The sequence below is a fragment of the Urtica dioica genome, chromosome 6, assembly GCF_054948205.1.
Source record: "Urtica dioica subsp. dioica isolate 48M chromosome 6, U.dioica_male_clone48M_v1_H2, whole genome shotgun sequence".
NCBI classification, from domain to species: Eukaryota; Viridiplantae; Streptophyta; class Magnoliopsida; order Rosales; family Urticaceae; genus Urtica; species Urtica dioica.
The window spans coordinates 43,409,256-43,428,359 of NC_142761.1; the positions used below are offsets into that span (position 1 = coordinate 43,409,256).

General features: G+C 35.3%; 2 protein-coding genes across 6 annotated transcripts in view; both read right to left on the reverse strand.

Moving 5' to 3' along the window:
• Positions 1-3,822, reverse strand: part of LOC149394405 (uncharacterized) — a 4,968-nt gene extending 1,146 nt beyond the window's left edge. The window contains exons 1-6 of one of the 4 annotated variants that reach the window (XM_089617402.1): positions 3,186-3,822; positions 2,302-2,435; positions 968-1,185; positions 657-870; positions 229-314; positions 43-131 (exon numbers count right to left, since the gene is read on the reverse strand). In XM_089617402.1, the coding sequence (XP_089473528.1) occupies positions 43-131; positions 229-314; positions 657-870; positions 968-1,185; positions 2,302-2,415 (721 nt within the window). In that variant the 5' untranslated portion in view covers positions 2,416-2,435; positions 3,186-3,822. Of the gene's footprint in view, positions 1-42; positions 132-228; positions 315-656; positions 871-967; positions 1,186-2,301 lie in introns of all 4 variants that reach the window. The other 3 variants (XM_089617400.1, XM_089617401.1, XM_089617399.1) reach the window with 3 other exon arrangements.
• A 1,286-nt stretch (positions 3,823-5,108) lies between these two features.
• On the reverse strand, positions 5,109-12,346 carry LOC149394406 (Transducin/WD40 repeat-like superfamily protein). Of its 2 annotated transcripts, none has more exons than XM_089616948.1 (20): positions 12,017-12,346; positions 11,746-11,921; positions 11,459-11,589; positions 10,738-10,855; positions 10,417-10,643; positions 9,686-9,788; positions 9,351-9,421; positions 9,133-9,207; positions 8,910-9,053; positions 8,577-8,805; positions 7,972-8,493; positions 7,814-7,873; positions 7,607-7,725; positions 7,191-7,325; positions 6,969-7,043; positions 6,729-6,841; positions 6,423-6,539; positions 5,931-5,999; positions 5,733-5,805; positions 5,109-5,583 (listed from the first exon to the last, which is right to left on the reverse strand). In XM_089616948.1, exons 2-19 carry the CDS (start codon positions 11,771-11,773, stop codon positions 5,745-5,747), a joined length of 2,397 nt encoding a protein of 798 aa, XP_089473074.1. In that variant the 5' UTR covers positions 11,774-11,921; positions 12,017-12,346; the 3' UTR covers positions 5,109-5,583; positions 5,733-5,744. The 2 variants fall into 2 exon arrangements, with proteins under 2 accessions (XP_089473074.1, XP_089473073.1); XM_089616947.1 differs by having other exon boundaries at positions 5,733-5,808; positions 12,017-12,345.
• Positions 12,347-19,104: the final 6,758 nt, after the last annotated feature.

Here is a 19,104-nt window from a genome sequence, read left to right on the forward strand (position 1 = left end):
AAAATGGTTGTACGTACGGTTTTCATGCAATAGGAAACTGACCTTTGAAGGCTGACAAGGAATGGTACGTCACAAAACATGCAGACAAAGCCTTCACATCCTTAGTCAATGGGATCTGATATATGGGATACCTAGTAAATAACAAAACCAGGTGATTTATCACATCTATTCAAAGAGATCATAATCATAATTGAGAAAGTACATAATGAGACGAAATATCAGACTCACCAAGCCACGGCGATCCAACTATACGGAGAGAGATCGGTGCTCTGAAGCTTCATCAGACCAGGATACTCCTCAGCTAGCTCATTGATCTTAAGAAGCAACAGAAAAAAAAATTCTCTCACTCTCTTCACAACAAGAGCTTTAAAAAACCAACTTATTGGATTAATTTTACAGAAGATTAGGAAAATAGCTAACTTAAACGTTTGACATTGCTTAATAGCCAACGTTTGATAAATTTTAAGTAAATAGTCACTTTCAAACATAAACTTTAGGTAAATAGCCAACGTTTGGTATATGAAAGTGGCTATTTACCTAAGATTTAGGTCTGAAAATGGCTATTGATCTAAGATTTACCAAACGTTGGTTATTTAGCAATATCAAATGTTTAAATTAGCTATTTTCCTAATGGGCCCTTAATTTTATGCGTATACCTTCTCGCAGAATGGGACTCTATGATATGGACCAAGGGTCTCGTTGAACTGGCAATACAAGTCCCCGAAAGAGCTATTGCTCGGGTGATCCTGCTGATCCGCAGCCGAGTCCTCTGAGGTGTCCGAGCTTTTGCTCGACGAGTTGTTGCTCTGAGTCATCGAAAGCTCATCGTTCTCGCTCTCGTCGCTGCTCACTTGTCGCTGCCTCGGACTCCTTCCCAAGCACGAAAAGAAAAGAAAAAAATCGTTTACTTGAGAGAGTAAATAAAGAAAAAAGAAATGATCTTTTTGTTTAGAGAAGAGGACTATACCTGAGAGAAATGGGTGGGTTTTGAGTGTAGATTTGGAGGGCAGAGAGAGAGGGGCAATAGTACTGAACGATGCCTTGGCCATTGTTCAAAAGGATCGGGACACCGACTCCATAGTTGCTTCTTTCCTTGTAGAAGTCAAAGAAGCTTCTCAGCGAGAAAGACTCGACGATCTCTTGATCCATCGGCTTTGGATCGCCATTCAAGATCGGCACACGGACCTGATCAAGCAGTGGTGGAGTTAGGATTCTTGTGTTAAGAAGGGCATAAAAGTAAAATATTTAATGAAGTAATGTATAATTTTAAATTATGTAGCTAGACTATATCTTCTCTTTCTCTCAAGGCTGGTGCAAATAGAACAAGAGTGAGTGAGGTTCTTATCTTTTCATCTCTTAAAAAGTATTTGGTCAAACTCATGATTGCTGACCAAATATACTTAATAGTTCATGGCAATGTGATTTTGAAGTTGAAAAGAAGTTATGGATGTTTAGCATTGAATCAAAGAAGTTAACCGAATTCTAATCTGTTTTACAAAAAAGAGTGCAAACAATGTATAATTATAGTTGAGTTCTTAGACGAAAAAAGAGAGCAAATTTTCAAAAGTCCGAAATTGAGCCACGGTTGAGTAATGGTAATTTCAAATTTCATCGTATCAAGTGCAAAAGAAAAAAAAATCCTTGTTATTAACCATTTTGGATAAGAAGATAACCGAAAGAGGAAAAAATAAAACACGTTATTATTACACGAAAACGCCTTCTAGATTGATCAAAGGTATTGGTTGTTTAGTAACGCGTGTCACGAGTCTCACGACTAACACGTCGGATTGAGTATTCCCAAATTAATCTCTAACATGATTTTAAATATAAAAAACTAAGGAAAGGAAACTCGAACACATTATTGTTCCACGTCACGCCTTACACGCGTCACGCCTTATAGGTACATTGACTGATATTGTTACACGTCGCGTTAAAAGCGTCGATAAAGGACTTTAAATCCGAAGGATCTACATTATAAAATCATCAATCCCTTTCGAGGAAAAAAATAAATCCTCATCCTAGCTAGTCCGGGATTAAACCCCGATAACATTCTCTAAAAAACTTCCCCCAAAACACAAAGCCCCTTTTCCAAAAATGAGAAACAAAAAAAACCCAGCCACCAAACAGATACAAAGTTCACAACTTTACACAAATAAAACAACTAGTCATATATTTCCTTTCTCAACCAAACACCAACACAGAGAAGAAAAAAAAATCCCCCAAAAGAGCCACATGACTAGCTATCTCAAGAAAATTATAGATACACCCCCAAAAAAAATGAAAAAGAGGTCAGATTTTTACCTTGGATAGAGGCTTGGAGGGAACAACTGGAGTCACAGAATCAAGAAAACTCTGAAAATTGGAATACCGATTTGTATCAGAAAGAAGAAGCATATCCCATGGAGAATATGTCATTTTTACCCCTTCTTCTCTATCTGCTAAATCCCAACAAGTTCAGAGGCGAGAGAAGAAGAAGAACAAAGAAGAATAGAAAAAGGTCAGTTTCACAGAGAGAACCGAGAAAACACTCCAAACTTTACATCACAATAAATACATATTCACGCTTCAGAGATACTACAAGGCAGAAAGTAGGAAAAACCAGATATCACTATATAGTGGTTTTCTTGATGTGAATTCCCAGTGTGAAACGAGAATAGAAAAAGAATATTCAAAACCATGGGTTTTGCGATATCCATTGAGAATTAAAGTCACCAATTATCATATCAAGCTTAGATATTCATTCATGACATATAATAAACATCCCACATTTACATTACACTCTCTCCTTTTTCATTGCTAGTACAAGAATCCATTACTCACCTTCTTCTCTCTTTTTTTTTTCTTATCTCTCTTTCGCTGAAATCTAAGCAAAACCCTCTTTACTTTTCGTCTCTCTTTTTCACCCCAAGAATTTTCGTGTCTGTTTTTCGCATTAACAGCGTATCGGAATACTAAATGTAAAAAGTAAAAGGAAAGAGAAAAAAGTTGAGGAAATTTTGCATGGAACATGCAGGGTTTAAAGCCAAGAAATACCCACAAGAAAAAAATCTCCCTTTTCTCTCTTTTCTTTTTTAAATAATAATTAAAAATAACTTTTTCGAGTCTAAAAACACAAAACGGAAACTAAAAAGTAAACACCCAAAAACAAAAAAACAAAAAAAAAAATTAAGGAAAGTAAAACATACCACTTTGTTTTTTAATTTCTTCTTCTCAGTTTTGCAGAAGTGAAAAATCGGGCTCAATTTCCGGGCACATATTGTTCAAAAGAGACCATATACGAAAGAGACAACACTTTTTTGTTCTTCTTTTTTTTTTTTTTGTTTACATGGTAACCGAAATCTTCATTTACACCTTTATCACAAAGAATTATTTGGCAAGGGTTTCATTTGTGACACCTCTTTCTAGATCAATATTGCAGTATTAAGTCGAGTGAAAAAAAAATCTTTTTATTTTTATAAAGACCTAATAAAAATGCAGAGAAAAAAAATAAATGGAAAATCCGTAATTATTAACTTGCCAAACATGAGTCTTTATGAGATACTAGATTTTTGAATTTGGCGAGAGCAAAAAGGAAGTCCACTTTATTTACCATCTTTGTTTATATTCTCGTCTGGAGTTTATCATATCACATTAAATTTTATATATTTTACAATTTTAGCCCTTAGCCAAATAAATTATCTCACTCAAATTATCATTTAAGTAGTTGGTAAAATGTCATGTGTCATAAGTGATCAATCTGAACTAACTGATAGTCGTGTAATCAAATGCTTTTTAAAATCGATTTAGTTAAAAACAACGTCAAGGGTGACACAATTACAAACAAACAAAACCAGATAAAAATGTAAACTAGAAAGAGAAAAGCTATATGTTTTTAAGGACTTGTATTAAGTAATTGTTTAAAACGAATTGAAAACAAAACAGTCAAAAAAATTTAATTTATATTGATGTTATGACCAATTAATTATTATTTACGTGTTTAACTATTTATTTTTTTTTAGCAAATTACTTTCACGGAGACTCGAACCCTTCTCCTCATTTGAGGGGAGGGGTTGGGATGCTTAACAACTGAGCTCGCCCCTCTTATCAAAACAAGTATATTTAACTATTTTTAGTCTACAAGAATTTCCCCACTTTATTTATCTCTCTCGCTCTCTCAATCTTTTTGTAACACATAATTAAGAACACTATTTTTAGCCAACTTATTATATATGCAAAATCTCTCGCAAGAAAATTATTTTGACACCAATGACTTAGCCGGCTGTTAGTGCAAGACTTCGATTTGGCTTCGAACATTGAGGTCACGGCCCGAATATGTAAGATTGGACCTGATCAACCTAGCCTCTTCGTGACAATAGAGTGAGGCCTTTTGAGGTTAGCTCGCCAGAGACGTTGACTCGGTCGTTCAAGCTTATAGCTAGAGACCATTCAACAGACTACTCAAAAAACGAAGACGAAAACCGGTCAAACCCCTTTTCTTCAACCACCTCGCTCATCCCGGATCAAGCAGGGACATGTATCGCGAGCTGAATGGAAAACACCAATTTTAACGATCACATGTCCTCCGCAATATAAGAAGCTCGGAGAACGGATTCGAGACTATAAATTGGCGTCAGATATGAAAAACCGTCACTTTTATTATGTAAATTTTTTGCCTTCAATATTAGTTTTCACTCGGTACCAAGTCCATGAGCTCCACCCCAAGTGTATTGTCATTTCCAATCTGAATAAAGCATCAATATATGTTTATATCGTAAGTATACATTTCTATTCTTCTTAATTATCGAGCGAATCAAACTATTAGACAATAGTTCGAGACTCAATAATAATACTTTAAAACCGAGTTTTCTGGAAACTTAAAACGGTTTGAAGTGAATTATCACATCAACAATGGTTTTTTTTTCTACTGTCTAAGTAGATCGTATAAACAATATGGTTTATACTTGGCCATTTCTCCGAATTCTATAAGAATTTTCTTCCCAGTTTTTTTATCTTTTAACCACGAGAGAATAGAAAACTGGCTATTGTGTTTCTCTTCCGCTAAAAAAACAGGTTTAGCTATATATATGAAAACACTGTATAAGAAAGGAACAAAAAAAAACAAGTAGACATTTTCCGAAAGGATTTCACATTAGAAAAAGGCGTTACTCACAGAAATGGGTTAAAAACACCCGCTAAATGATTACTGGTCTTTTACATCAAATGAATATGTTGGTAGATATATTCAAAAACACTCCGAAGCAGCATGATGATGGGTGAAAAATATGTTCAGAGACGACACAAATTCTGAAGAGATATTTGGTTAAGAGTGAAAAATGGAGTGGTCGATTTTCCCTCCTCCGATCAGTAACTGTGTAAGACTCAGTCAAAACTGTTCAAACACCACATGTAGATGAGAAAGAGGCCAAAGGTCACTGCCTTTAAGTTTTTTTTTTTTCTTTTTTTTTTTTTCCTCTTTTCATCAAAACAAATTCAGTAGAATTAGCTTTTGTAGTTAATGCCTCCACTTAGTAGGAAGGAATGTACAGAAACGGCGGGGCCCGAGTCAGGACCATACACGACCGGAAAAGACAGAACCGTCCGATGCTGCATCACGAGAGGGGTTTCACGGCTTAAAATGCATAAACTCCGTCTCAAAATGCGACAAGCATTGTTCAAGTGCGGTAAGATTGAAATAAAAATAAATATCTAGATATAATATAAACTTGAAAAGAAAAAAAAAAAATCCCACTTGCCGGTAATTTTTTTCATGAAACTTCCTGAAGAGCTAGATTTAACTCGTGTGCGGATTTGGCAGTAGATCCCCCTCTTCTATGATTAAAAATAAACGAAAAAGAAAAGATATCAGGATTATCGGTGCAGTGCATTAAAATCAAGGTGAAGGAAAATGGAAGAACGAAAGAAGAAAAGAAAAGACCCAAAAGAAGACTTACCTTGTAAGCGCGGGCAGACATCGTTTAACTTTTTCAAGCTCCACAAAGCACACATTGTAACGCTCCAATCTGCGACACCCATTTATCTTTATAAGTTGATTGAAAACTAGTTGACTTGTACGGAAATTGTTTTTTTTTTTAATATAAATAGAGGGGATCGTCAATCGGTGTACTTAAAAGTTGCAAGAGAAACAGTTTGGACTAAAATAGTTATAAAAAAAATAAATAAAAAATCATTTAATTGAGAAACGACAACCAAAATAATATAAAATCCAACTTGAAAAAATCTAAGATGGGCTTTAAAGCATAAGATTAAAATAAGAGAGACACATAAAACACAGCTGGGACGACAAGACATTTGGATGGGGTAACCATTTTTGTTAATCTCTTGTTGTCTATCTGTCATTTATTTATTTTTGTTATTCTGTCTCAAATATTGTTAAGCATCAAAAGAGATAGCAAGAAAAGACAATCAAGATCAAGTTGTCACACCTTTGCTCGGCCTCGATATCAACACCGACAGGAGAAGATGCAGATACAGCTGAATAAATCATTGAACCGTATAATCTGACTAGCTTCAGAAGCATATCAAGAGAGATCACTAAATGCCTACATATTATCCAAAATGAGCGAGTCAAGTCATCATTTAGAAAATAGATACTTTTCATCAACTTATACAAACAAGAGATACGGAAACTCTCTAGTATTATTACGGATTCCCTTCTCAAGTACTTCTTTTTTATGATAGTAAGACATATGTTTCTTTTAAGAAAAAATTATTTAATTAAATGGATTTACCTATCCATGTCGCTATCTAGAAGGGCGGCGAGTACGGGCAGAAGGCAAGTGCATACATCGAGTGTAACAACGTCAATCTTTTCCAACATAATGCTAATCACATCAGCAGCGACCTGAAAATACGAACACCCGTATCAGAAGAAAAGAAGCTATATAATTTTCTCATCAACAGATATAACCAGAAGACGAGGCCGAGAAAAGAATTAAAAAAATTCAGACAATAAATAAAAAGATACTAACAGCGTGATCGGCCATCTTTTCCATAGCACCAACGGCTCCCTTAACATCATGTCTTTCCCAGTATCTATAGACACCCTGCAAGTTCAGCCAATAACAAATTATAATCGATTCTTTTCTGAAGTGGCACTGGCAAAAAACTGCCATTACACCTCCAAAAATCACGAGGAACAATGGGAGTTACAATGATGGAGAGATAATTATAACTAGAATTTCAGTTATCACCTGTAACTTGGCCGATCGAGAGTGCATAGAACTTAAAAATTGATTATGTTGTTCTATGATATCAGCTATGATATCCTCATCACTCGCCGGCACCGACTCTTTCTCAACGGATGAGGGATATCCTCTTTGCTTAGACTTCAAGGGGAACAAAAAAGTGTATAAATAAATTAGGTTGAGCAGGAATCCACAAAAAAAGGTAGACTGAAGTTCATTTATACTTAAAAAAAACAATTAATCCATTCAACAGTTGATGCCAAGTAACAACTCAGCTATGGTGAACCATTCTTCACAGGAGACCAAACTTGTGATAACTGATATGTATAACAAGATTCTAGAGGAGTTACAAATTGTAAACTTGTCTAATGTAACAGAAATGTTAAATAAATAAGTCATTAGAGCAAGAAACCGAGTTATACCATATTTGAGGCGGCCATGTTAATAGATACTCCTCCAGAGGATGTATTGGAAGTAGGTCCCTCATAATTTGAAAACCTATCCCTTTTCTCCCAATTCACTGCCATTGACCTAGCCCTTCCTGAAAAACAAGACAAAAAAATATGCTGCTGAAACTGTTTCAGAATAATAATAATAGACTTGATGATTATAATGAAGAACATGTCTACCTGCTCTAAGACCTCCAACAGGGAATGCATCTCTATTCATCCTCTGGCCCCGAGATTCATCTTTCGAAAAGAGAGCAAAAAGAAGGGTAAGAAAGTGGTGGGTGAATTATAGTTCCTATTCATGGTAAAAATTAGAAGGAAAAAAAAAATCTACTCACAATTGTCGGGCTGACAATTAGTGACGGGCTCCGCTGTTGAACTCATTTCATGCTTACCCTGTGCGCTGAATCTTTCGTCCTTTGCACTCTTATCAGAAGATAACCCTTGGACTAAGTTTGTAGATCTGGGAAAAATACCCCTTTCAGCAACACTGAATTCTACACCTTTAGAGGCAGCAGAGTCCGTTTGTACAGGACCCGTTGGTCTATCCGCGTCTTCTTTAGCAGCGGCGAACCTTCGAAACTCACTTGCCTTTGACTGCAAACTCAACGGCATTGTTCTTCCGGCTAGCCCTACCTCTCTTTTAGGTGGCTCGGCTGCCAATTCTGGACTTGTACTATTTCTAGGTACGATAACGGGTATGACTTCCGATCTGTTAAAAGTTGTAGCATTGGACGTTGGATGAGATTTTGAAGAGTTCCTCCTAGTGAGTGTTGGAATCGCCGCTGAACTGGGCGCAACTTTTCTTGGGCTCGAACTTAACCCAATCCTTTGAGGAGTACCAGGTCCGTTCCCCGATGCTTCAATTACAATGGATAAAATATACAAGTGAATAAATTATCAGCAAAAAAAAAAAGGAAGAGACGAATGAATAGCTACATACATGCCAGAACTTTTGGTTCCTTGACATCAGAATTTTGAGAAACCGACAATCTCCCAAGTGATTTAGTTTCTTTAACTACGGGGTCTGAGTTTTGCGAAACAGACAACCTGGCCAAACTGGCCTTTGTAGTATTTTCAGACAGTACGGAGACATTCCCTGTGCCTGAAGACTTTGATTCTGAGTGACCATTTAGTCTCTTAGAATTACCAACTGCATATGGCTCTATTCTCTGTTTAAAGGAAACGATAAAAAAATTAGAGCAGAAACAAGGAAAACAGAAAAGAAAAAGAAATCCAACTGTGCAATTTCAAAAGCGATGGCGAGTTGAGATACCGAGATGTCTACGACCCATACTCCAACACAGCTTTGATTGAATGAGCAGCCAAGTAGTTTTCCTTCGTGAACGTTAAGATCCGATAATCTAGACCATCCAACATCCACGCCATCATGGCATCTGATTGGTTCCCATGAAAAAACCTACAAAATGTTTCACAGTTTTGCATGACTTTTATCCGTTCAATTTCATTAAACAGACTATCTGTATCATACTACTAACCTTCAAACTCTCGTGCAATCCACAGAGTAGAGTCCTCCCATCAGGATTAAAAGTTATGCAACGTACACCGGCAGTCTGACATTAACGTAAAAAACAAGTTGCATTATCTTCAATAAATAGAAATAAATATACATATGTACATATATATAACTCGTCAAGAAATCAAACTGCAGTTCAGAATGGAGCCAAGTTTTCAGGTCTTAGAGAACTACAAGTACCTCAGGTCCAGCTGAACCAATTAGCTCAAATGTTTCAAGGTCCCAGAATTTAACTGTTCTGTCTGCTGAACCTGGAAGAATGAACAAGGAATATTCTAAGTAGGCAAAATATTGAACCGCATGAGATACGCAACTTTAAATTTTTCAGGAATACTCCTTGCAATACTAAAGTCTTAATTAATATTTTTTTTTTATTTTGGCCTGCAGAGTCAATAATAAGTCAATCTTCCTTTGCTCAAAATGACCAGTAATAATTTGCGAATAAAATAAATTTTGAGTTTCATGGCACATTTCCCAAGTAAATTGCAAATAGCTCAATGAGAAAACCCACTAACCAGTTGCAAGCAAAAACTCGTGGGGATGAAAATCTATGCACTGAACTTGGCCCTCATGAGACTTGAATTCATGCATAAGCTTCCCAGCCGTTAGATCCCACAACTGTTAAATTGCACAATAAGAAAGAGAGTGGTCAAAATATAGTCATAGTACAAGGTTAAAGGCATACATGCATATTTTTGTAAATAGACAAATAAAAAGATTTTCTACTAAATACCCAACCAATAGCTGAGAGTACTAGAAAAAAAATCAACAATTATAAAAAAAAAAAAAAAAAAAAAAATGTGAATCTTTGAATAAAAATAATAGTTATTTATAACTATCATCAATGCAACTCAGTTCAGGGGTAGTTCTAAAATCCAAATAGATCAGGGTAGTAGCAAAAAGTAAATGAACATAAATCACGGTTCTCTCACTTCTCACCATCCTTTCAGCTTATCTTTCTCTCTCTTTGTTTGTTAGTAGCTTTACTGAGTATGGCTAAGTCCATATATATAAGATTTAAATCTAGCTTTAGCGTTTGGTGCCATGAATTTCGCCTAAGCACTTGGAAAGGATTGTGAAACTGTCGGGTTGGGCTAATGTGCTGTAGTTTGTATCTTTCTTCTGGCTCTTGCCAGCAATGTTCCGTTTTTCTCTTTCTTCTATCTAACTTGGTTTTTTCTCACAAAAGTAAATAAATTGAACGTTTCTTTTTGTATTAGACGATGAAAGTGTAAGCAGTACCAACCTTAACAGTGTTATCTTCCCCACCAGACACGACCCACCGGCCATCTGGAGTGAACCTGATGGCATTGACTCCCCGAGTGTGGCCTTTGTATGTGTGTATACACCCTTTCTTTCTGATATCCCATATCTTGAGATTCGTGTCCAAAGACCCGGATGCAAAGAACTCTCCAAAGGGATGGAAATCCACAGATATGCAATTGGATCTGTGACCCGTAAGTGTGCGAACAACTGCAACATAAATCGACGCGTGTGAAAGATTTTCCAAAAAGTCAAAATACATCGTTGAGTAAAAAACCAACGATACGAGTTTATAGAAAGATACTCTTTGCTTCCTCAAGATCCCAAAGCTTGATTGTGCCATTAGCAGCTCCTGCTGCAACCAACACCTCTGAGGAGTCAAAGCTAACCGAATCAATGCCACTAGTATGTCCAGACAAACTCTGGGGGACAAGAACAGAGTGATCAGAATAACAAACTGGGTCAAAAAGTCAGGTTTGACACAAATGTCTATTGACTAGAATTCGCTCTAGGAAAACCAACAATGGTGGATTGAATTCAACCCTATTGTCGGAACTACAACAAAACTAGGGCACAAGTTTAATAGCAGTCCAACAACTCTCAAACAATTTTGTTTGTCAATGAGGTACCCTAATGACAGAGAACAAAAACAACGAACACGAACTAACATATTCGAAGAGTACAGTAAATGAAAAGGGGAAAAAATAAGTGTATATACCAGAATAGCATTGGCTTTTCCATTTGTCCAGAACAACGAATTGACAACAAATTGGGCCAAAAGTGTAAGGGTTGACACAAATGTCTACCAACTAGAATTTTCTCTAGGGAAACCACCACAAATGTTGGAAACAGCCCTATTATCGGAACTCAAAACAACAACAAAACTACCGGCACAAGTTTATTAGCAGTCCAACAATGGGCTCTCAACATTATTTTTGTCAATGTGGTACCCTAATGAGAGAGAACTAAAAAAATTGAAGAGGCACATTAAATGGAAACGGAAAAAAAAAAATAAGTGTATATACCAGAATGGCATTGGGTTTTCCAATGGCCCAGAGATTGACCTTGTGATCCTCTCCGCCAGTAACAAGAACCCTAGAAGTTTTTCTTCCAATTTTAAGGCAATTTACCGCGGCCGAATGGGCAACGAATTCCTCTGTGGTCAAACACTGTAGTCAAGGCCAAACAAGGCTAGGCAACAAAGCCAAACAGTACTATACCAGATCAGGAAAAAATGTGACAAACGTCACAGTGTCAAAATGAAATCCCCAAAAAATAATAAATAAATGACTGAAAAATAGGAAAAGGATACGGAGCTTATAAGCGCGCTTGGTAGTCATCGCAAAATAGACTAACTTTGAAAAACAAAAACCCTAACTGTTAGCAAACAATCACAACGCATTTCCGAAACTTCAAATCGAATCAAACACCGTTCGTCTCATTCCTCTACTCTCTAGATCTCGATGAACTCGCTCGAAATCTCCGTTTCTGTTCATAAAAAAAAATATATTCCCAAAATAATGAAAAGACTGTCAGATGAGATCAGAAAGAACGAGAGAGAGAGAGAGAGAGAGAGAACAAACCTTCTTTCAAAGAGGCATTTCTCGTCAGAAATCTAACTTCGAGCTTCTCTCAGGCTCCACAAATAAAATAAAAAAATAAATAAAAAGAAACGGAAAAAGGTTTTCCCTTTTTTTTAATTTCTTGTATTTTCAAATGGTGACGAGTTTGAATTCAAATGTCAGAGAATTTTGAGACTATTTGCAGCACTAACAATAATGCTATTTAGTACACTAAGCGAAGCTTTATATAAGCATTCAAAAACTGAAACTTCGTAGAGTAAGAAGAAGAAGACTAAAGAAGAAGAAATAATTTGAGAGAGAGAGAGAGAGCGAAAACTGAGTAAAGAAATATGCCCTTTTTCGAAAGAGAACTAACAAACATTAGAAAAAGAAAATGAAAATAGAATTTGTTCCAGTGTGTTGTTTTTCATTTTTATTTTCTTTACTGAAAGAAGACAATATTTAAAAAAAAAAAAAAACAAGAAGACAATAGAATTTAAATCTGTTTTCGTAGCGGTACAATACCCTGGGGAGCGGTGTATTATTTTCCGTATACACGAGTTATATTATTGTATTCACGTACTCTTAACTTTTACAATTTATTTCTTTTTCTTTTTTACAATTTATTGTTTGGAAGGATGTTGTAGATATTTTTATTAAGAAAATATCATGGTTACTTTATTTTCTAGTCAAATATCATGCCTATCCAATGTTTTATTACTTATGTATCCATTAAATTCATTTCAACGACGAATATATCTCTTAATCTAATTCTTTCTTGACTATTCTAATTAGTAAATTTTATAAGAGGAAAACTACATATGTACAAGCGCATCTTTCATCATTCTTCACCTTTATTTTGTTCAAAATCATCATAGTTTTATACCGAATATTGTGATTTAAGAGTTAAAATAAAAACGATAATAAAACTAAGGTAATTTCTAGTAAATATAAGTAAAAAAAAAAAAAGTGAAGCATAGTAGTGTACTCATGTAGTTCACAAATCCATAATCGTAAGTTTCTCTTACAATAGAGGAAAGCCACACGGCCGACAACATCTTAGCAATTTTAATAAAAGTAATCGAAGAATGACGTTTACATGAGAAAATCATTTCTATAAAATGAAACAATAGCACGGATAATAGTCTTATGATTAGGGGTTGAAATGACAAATACCTTGTGAGGATAATCTTTTACACTAAAAATCTGCGATCTATATCATTAATCTCATCGTGAAAGTCAAATCTAAAACCTTCTATTTGTCCATTATAAAAATTAGAGATATCTTTTAGTAGATTTATAGTTCAAACACTAGAGTAAACGAGCTTAAAATGGATTTTCTAATTTATGGTCGTATTGAGAGAATCTTCCATCTCGACAATAAGATTAAGTGAAACTCAACATATTTAATGTTGACCAGCTTCTTGTCTCTGTGTTATAACAAGATTATTTTGAATTATGTCAACTAGTTAGGTAATGGTGCATCAAACGACGACTACATTGAAATAGCTTAAGATTTTTGCAATTTTTCTCAACCTTATTTATGATGAAACTTGTGCTTTAACTACCTTCTATACACCAATTGATCACTTATACATTCATAGTATTTCAAAAATTTCTCAAAATCTGAACGATATAACAATTTAACAATATTCAAACTTGTATGGTAGCTGTGAGATAACAATTTAGGAAATATTGATGTATTGATAAGCTTTCTTTTGTATGGATTTTCATGTATTTTAAATCTCCTAATTAAATTTGAGGAGTTTCTAAACTTTTTACAATGTTTAAAAGATTTTACTTTAGAGGATTTTGTTACACACGATCATAGCAGGGTCATGGAAAGTTTATGATATTTACATGACTTATTCAAGCAAGGATCACACCACTTCCCAAGCCTAGCCAACCCCGTAACGAATTAATAAGTTGTGGAATGTTTCAAATGCTATATGATCATGTATGTGGTCTATCTCCGAGTTCTTCAAGATCTTAGATCTGTCTGTACATGATGAGATCACACTATTTAATACTCAATAATTTACTTCCATTAGGCAAGAAAATTTTGACATCTTGGCGCAGTGGAGGCAATACGAAAACTATAAAAATTTGTTGTACAACCTCCCTTCAATCACATCGATCTCCTAAAATTGTTGCAATGGACAACATCAATGTGTATTATAAAGTTTAAGAAGTGTACATGGATTGCGAGAAAACTATAATAAAACGGTTTGTAAAACTGCTATTAATTAATAATTTTTTGATGTGGAAATTGAACCAAAAGAGGAAAAGCCCGATCCCGAGGGCCCAAGCCTACCAGTAGGCACGCCTCCACGCTCCAGCGACCCAAAAGTAATTCCGACCACGGGAACGACTCCTCGCTTGCTTGGGCCTAGACCTTATCACCGAACGTTCATCCCTCCGCCAAGAGAAGTATTCGCCAGCCTCATGGTGTTTCCCGCCTGGCGATAATCCTTCTCGCCCTAGCCAATAGACCCCTCTCGATCGGATGGGCTTGCCATTCTCCATGAGCCGCACCCAAAAGAAAAAAATTTCTCGCCCATGGGCCACATTTACCCGCCCAATGAGAATTCTACTCGCTTACAAAGAAAGTCCACTCGCCCAGCTGGAGAAGTTCTCATCCACGATGAAAGCTTTTCTTCCAAGAAGCAAAGCCACTCGCCCTTCACCTGGCGACTCGCCAAAAACAGTATCTTAATGCCCAAGTCACATACAAAAAGGTTTTTAGACTTACTTCGACATGGGCCCACAAAATAACTATGGTCTCATCAACACAACTCACGAGCCTCTATAAATAGCACCTCATTCACTCCATTTTGAGGTAACTTATTCTATCTCAATGCCAAACTATTCCAAAATTTATACTCACCTAATTTCTCTCACTAAAACACACTTGAGATCAAAACCAAAGAGAGTTAAGGTCACTCCACTCATAATGTCGCCAAGACTAATATTAAGCGTCAGAGAACGCGCCCGGGAAAAACCTTTTGCGGTCCCTTATTTCACGTTTTCTTCTTTTCTTAGGAAACAACGACAACAAACTCAAATCCCTCACAAGAATCAAAGATTCAAGGACCTTTTGGGCCAAGGCCTCCAAAGTATTGTCTCTTTCTCTCGACTTCTATAAGAGCGGATTACTTCTCCTTTCGTCGTAATTCGAAGTTCTTCCGGAACTCTTGGTCACTCGTGTTCTTACCTCAATTTTCTTTGAGCTTCTCGAAACCTTGAAAAATGACTTAGTTCCCTCCAAGACAAGACATGTGTCTAAGTCTACTCGCGTCACGTGTCCACGAGTGTTGATCGAAAAAACGCATTAACAATACTGATGTAAACTGCTTTGTCGAAGTCTATCTTTTGTAACATCAATCGCATCATCGATGAATATTGCACATTCACATAACTCCAGAAATGGAAGAGACAATTACCATTAAAAATGATTGGTTTCAAGCAAACAAAAGGAAGGAAAAATAAATAAATAATGATGTCATACGAGTTATTTATAAAGCATCAATGGAAAATGATGTAATTTTCAACAAAAATTTTATATTCTATAAAGAATAAAGTAATTTTTTCGTTATTTATTATGTACTATATTTTTCTTATTGATTACAATTAAAATAATGATTCTTTTTTTACAAAAATAAATTTTAATCGGTGTCAAAATATTTCAAAAAAATAAAACCTAATAAATCTTTTGATCACCTCTTAAATTTTTTAAAACCTTTTTTTTTCTTAATATTAATAGACAACAATATTTGTTTGTTAATGGATGTTCACTATTTATGGCCTATAGAATAGGACATGTTTGCCTGTAGGTCGATACACCAGCTAAGAATTGAAATGGAAGAACTCACACGATTATCCCAAATGCTTTCATTTTAAGTATAGTTACTAGAGCAAACTTGAGCGACCTATACAGAACAAACTAGAATTTGGTTCCGTTCCACCCAACAAAACGGTAATGAAATTTTGTTTTTGTACTGTTCACGGAATTGAAAATTAAGACAAAGTTTCAGAATTAGTTTTTCCTGAAGTTTATAGTCTTTTTTTTTTCTTGAACGGTTCTAGCTATAACCATAAGACTCCGTTTGAAATTCGGAAAATATGAAAGAAAGTGAAAATACAAGGAAAAATGAAAGTATGGGGGAAACCAAGAGAGAAAATCAAAATTCTAGATTATGTTTGGAAGTCGTAAAAAATAGGAGGGAAATTGAGGGAAAAATAAGGAAGATACATTAAAATGTGGTCCCAACATAGATAAATTTGGAGGTATTCTCATTTTCCATCCAATTTTCCAGAAAAAATGGAATCTCCACTTTAGTTATACATTTTCCCTCCTATTTTTCCTCATACTCTATTTTTCATCTTATTTTTCTTTCATCCAAACAACCAAAAGAAAATAGGAGGCATTCTATTATCCTTTCTCTCTTATTTTCGGGTTTCAAACAGAGTCTAATAGAGTGTTTTTTAAAACTTTAGCCGAAATTTTGGTACTATTCAAAATGGAACACTTTGTTTACTAAGAAGGAAAATTAGAGTAAGGCTATAATTGAATCGTAGTCATCCACGATTGGGCGTAGTTGACCATAGTCAACAACACTGCGGTTGATTGCGGTCAATTCTAGTGAGCTATGGTCAAGTGCGGTTGACCGTAGTCAGTAAAAAAATTTAGGGTTAATTTTTTTATTTGAAAATTACGTGGCCAAAGACTTGTACATATATTTTATATTTGTAATTTTTGATACATATGAATTAAATTAAAATGACTATTACATATAAAATATAAAATTTCCTTAAAAAAATCTCTGCCAACGAGACATTTCACCAATTTTTTTTTTTTTTTTTTTTTTTTGTCTAGGAACACTAGTTCTGTTTGCCTTTTGAGATTTTGTAATTATTGTCATTTTTTTATATTGGAAAACTAAAAAAAAATATACATGGCCAACCTCAAACATTTAGATTGCATCATGGCCAACGTTTCAAATTTTTTTGATAAATAACCAAAATTGATGAGGTGTCATTTTTTCTGAATTTGTGATTACCATTTTAGCCTTATATATTTTCACATTAAAAAAATTATAACAAAACTTATGTACGTAATAAAAAAAGTCAAAATATTCAGATTTCAAAAATTAAACTTATTTATAGCAAGTGATCTTCTCTCTCTCTCTCTCTCTCTCTCTCTCTCTCTCTCTCTCTTTCTCTCTCTCTCTCTCTTTCTCTCTCTCTCTCTCTTTCACTTATTTTTTGGCCTAAGCTTACCAGAGAGATCGCTTGAATACCTAAAGCCAGAGATGGAAGCGGAGGCGGCGACTTGTGGCGCCGTTTGGACGTTGATCGCGGTGATTTGCGGTAGTGTTGGTCCGTGATCGACGAGTTTAACGGATCAAGAATCAGAGAGCATGAGAGTAGGCTCCAAAGATTTCGGCCACGTTTTTTACTTTCTCACAGGTGCCCTCTCTTTCTCTCTCCTTCTCTCTCTCTCCATCATCCTTCTCCGCCTAGGGTTCACAAATTACCAGGCTAGTGGCAAGCCTACGTATTATTTTGTGTGTGAAAGTGGTTTGCTTTCCCCGGATTCATAGACTTCTTCCCTTCCCGACGCTGCTCAAGGTAATGGCTTTTGCTTCTTGGAGCCGCGAGACGGAGAATGGTCCGACCTAGATCTACCGATGTGAATTTACACCTCTGGTCCATGTCAGAGAGAGACGACGGACGCCCCATATTCTTCTCCGATCGACGAGGGTTCCCCCCACCGATATATACACCGCCTCTCTTTTCCGGTGGACAACAGTGCTGGTTATGACTGACCCTCGTTGTCATACGTTGCAAATTCAACAATAGAGTTTGGGAAGATTGAATCGGTATATTTGTGTTTATTTGTGAATGTCTATGCATATTTTTGTATTTATTTCGGTTTATTCGTATTAATTTCGGTTTAATTATTGTTACTTTAGTGTTAATTATTGTTACTTTAGTATTAATTATTGTTAATTCAGTGTTAAATTTCAGTGTTAATTCGGAGGCAGCGAAAGCGAGGGAGTCTCTGCATTTGATCGGAAAATCGGTGGCTCAAGTAAAAAATGTCAAGTCTGCGCATCCTATGGAGTCACTGCTTCGGGTACAGCGGGTTGAGGTGGATGCGGTAAAAGTAAGGGAGACTCTGTGTCTCCGATCGGAAAATCGGCGGTTAGAGATGGATGGCAAATTGACTCGCGGTGAAGATCGGCAGTGAAGATCTCATAATATTTTTAGAGAATTTTTTAATATATTAATTGAAGAGTTATTTATTGTAATGTTTTTCATTTATTTATTTAATTTTGTTAATCAATTTATATTTGGTAACTTTTCATTTTAATGAAGGGTATTTTTATCTGATCAAGTTGGTTAATGTGCTTTATTGATTATTTCACAAAATAAATCAAAATATTGATTATTTTGATAAATTTATGTTTCAGGTTGGTTAATTTACTCAACTCCCTATTTTTATCACTAACAGCTCTATACCTTTTTATTTCGTTTTTTTTTAATTTATTTATATATATTTCAAGTAAAGTGTGTAGGATCCACCAATAATAGTTAACAATAACCCACAAAAGAAATTCATCATCTCTAATGTCTTACTCTCAAGTCTCAACTACCAGATTTTTGAATGGCTCCTAATAATAATATTTAGCATCTAAAGATAAAATAAAAATAGATGAAGCATCACGTTGACTCTGCTAATAATGATTGTCAATTGCTTTCTTTACACAATCTCCCATTGATATTTATCGTTGCTTAGGTAGGTTAACGTTATACATACCTTTCTCTTTTCTTTTACTTTACCTTTTTTTTCCATTGCTTTTTAGAACAATTTTTTCAAACATAATTTCCATTTTAACAGTTTCAAATCAACCACTTTGTTCGGTGAATCTTAGATATGCTGCCTTTAACTAATTCTTATTGAGGTATTTGATTTATAAAAGAGATTATATGCAATACACTTTTATTTATATAACGAGTACATATTTAACCATTTTGTTTTTGGTGAACCATGATTTACACAGATTACAAAAAAAATGAAAAACGGAATATTTTCTTTCTGTTCA

Coding starts and splice junctions, on each gene's coding strand:
- LOC149394406 (XM_089616947.1), bottom strand. CDS start 11,773: ATGACTACCAAGCGCGCTTATAAGCTCC. Junction 9,422..9,685: donor CGAGTTTTTGCTTGCAACTG/GTTAGTGGGTTT, acceptor TCATTCTTCCAG/GTTCAGCAGACAGAACAGTT. Junction 7,326..7,606: donor ACATGGCCGCCTCAAATATG/GTATAACTCGGT, acceptor TTCCCCTTGAAG/TCTAAGCAAAGAGGATATCC.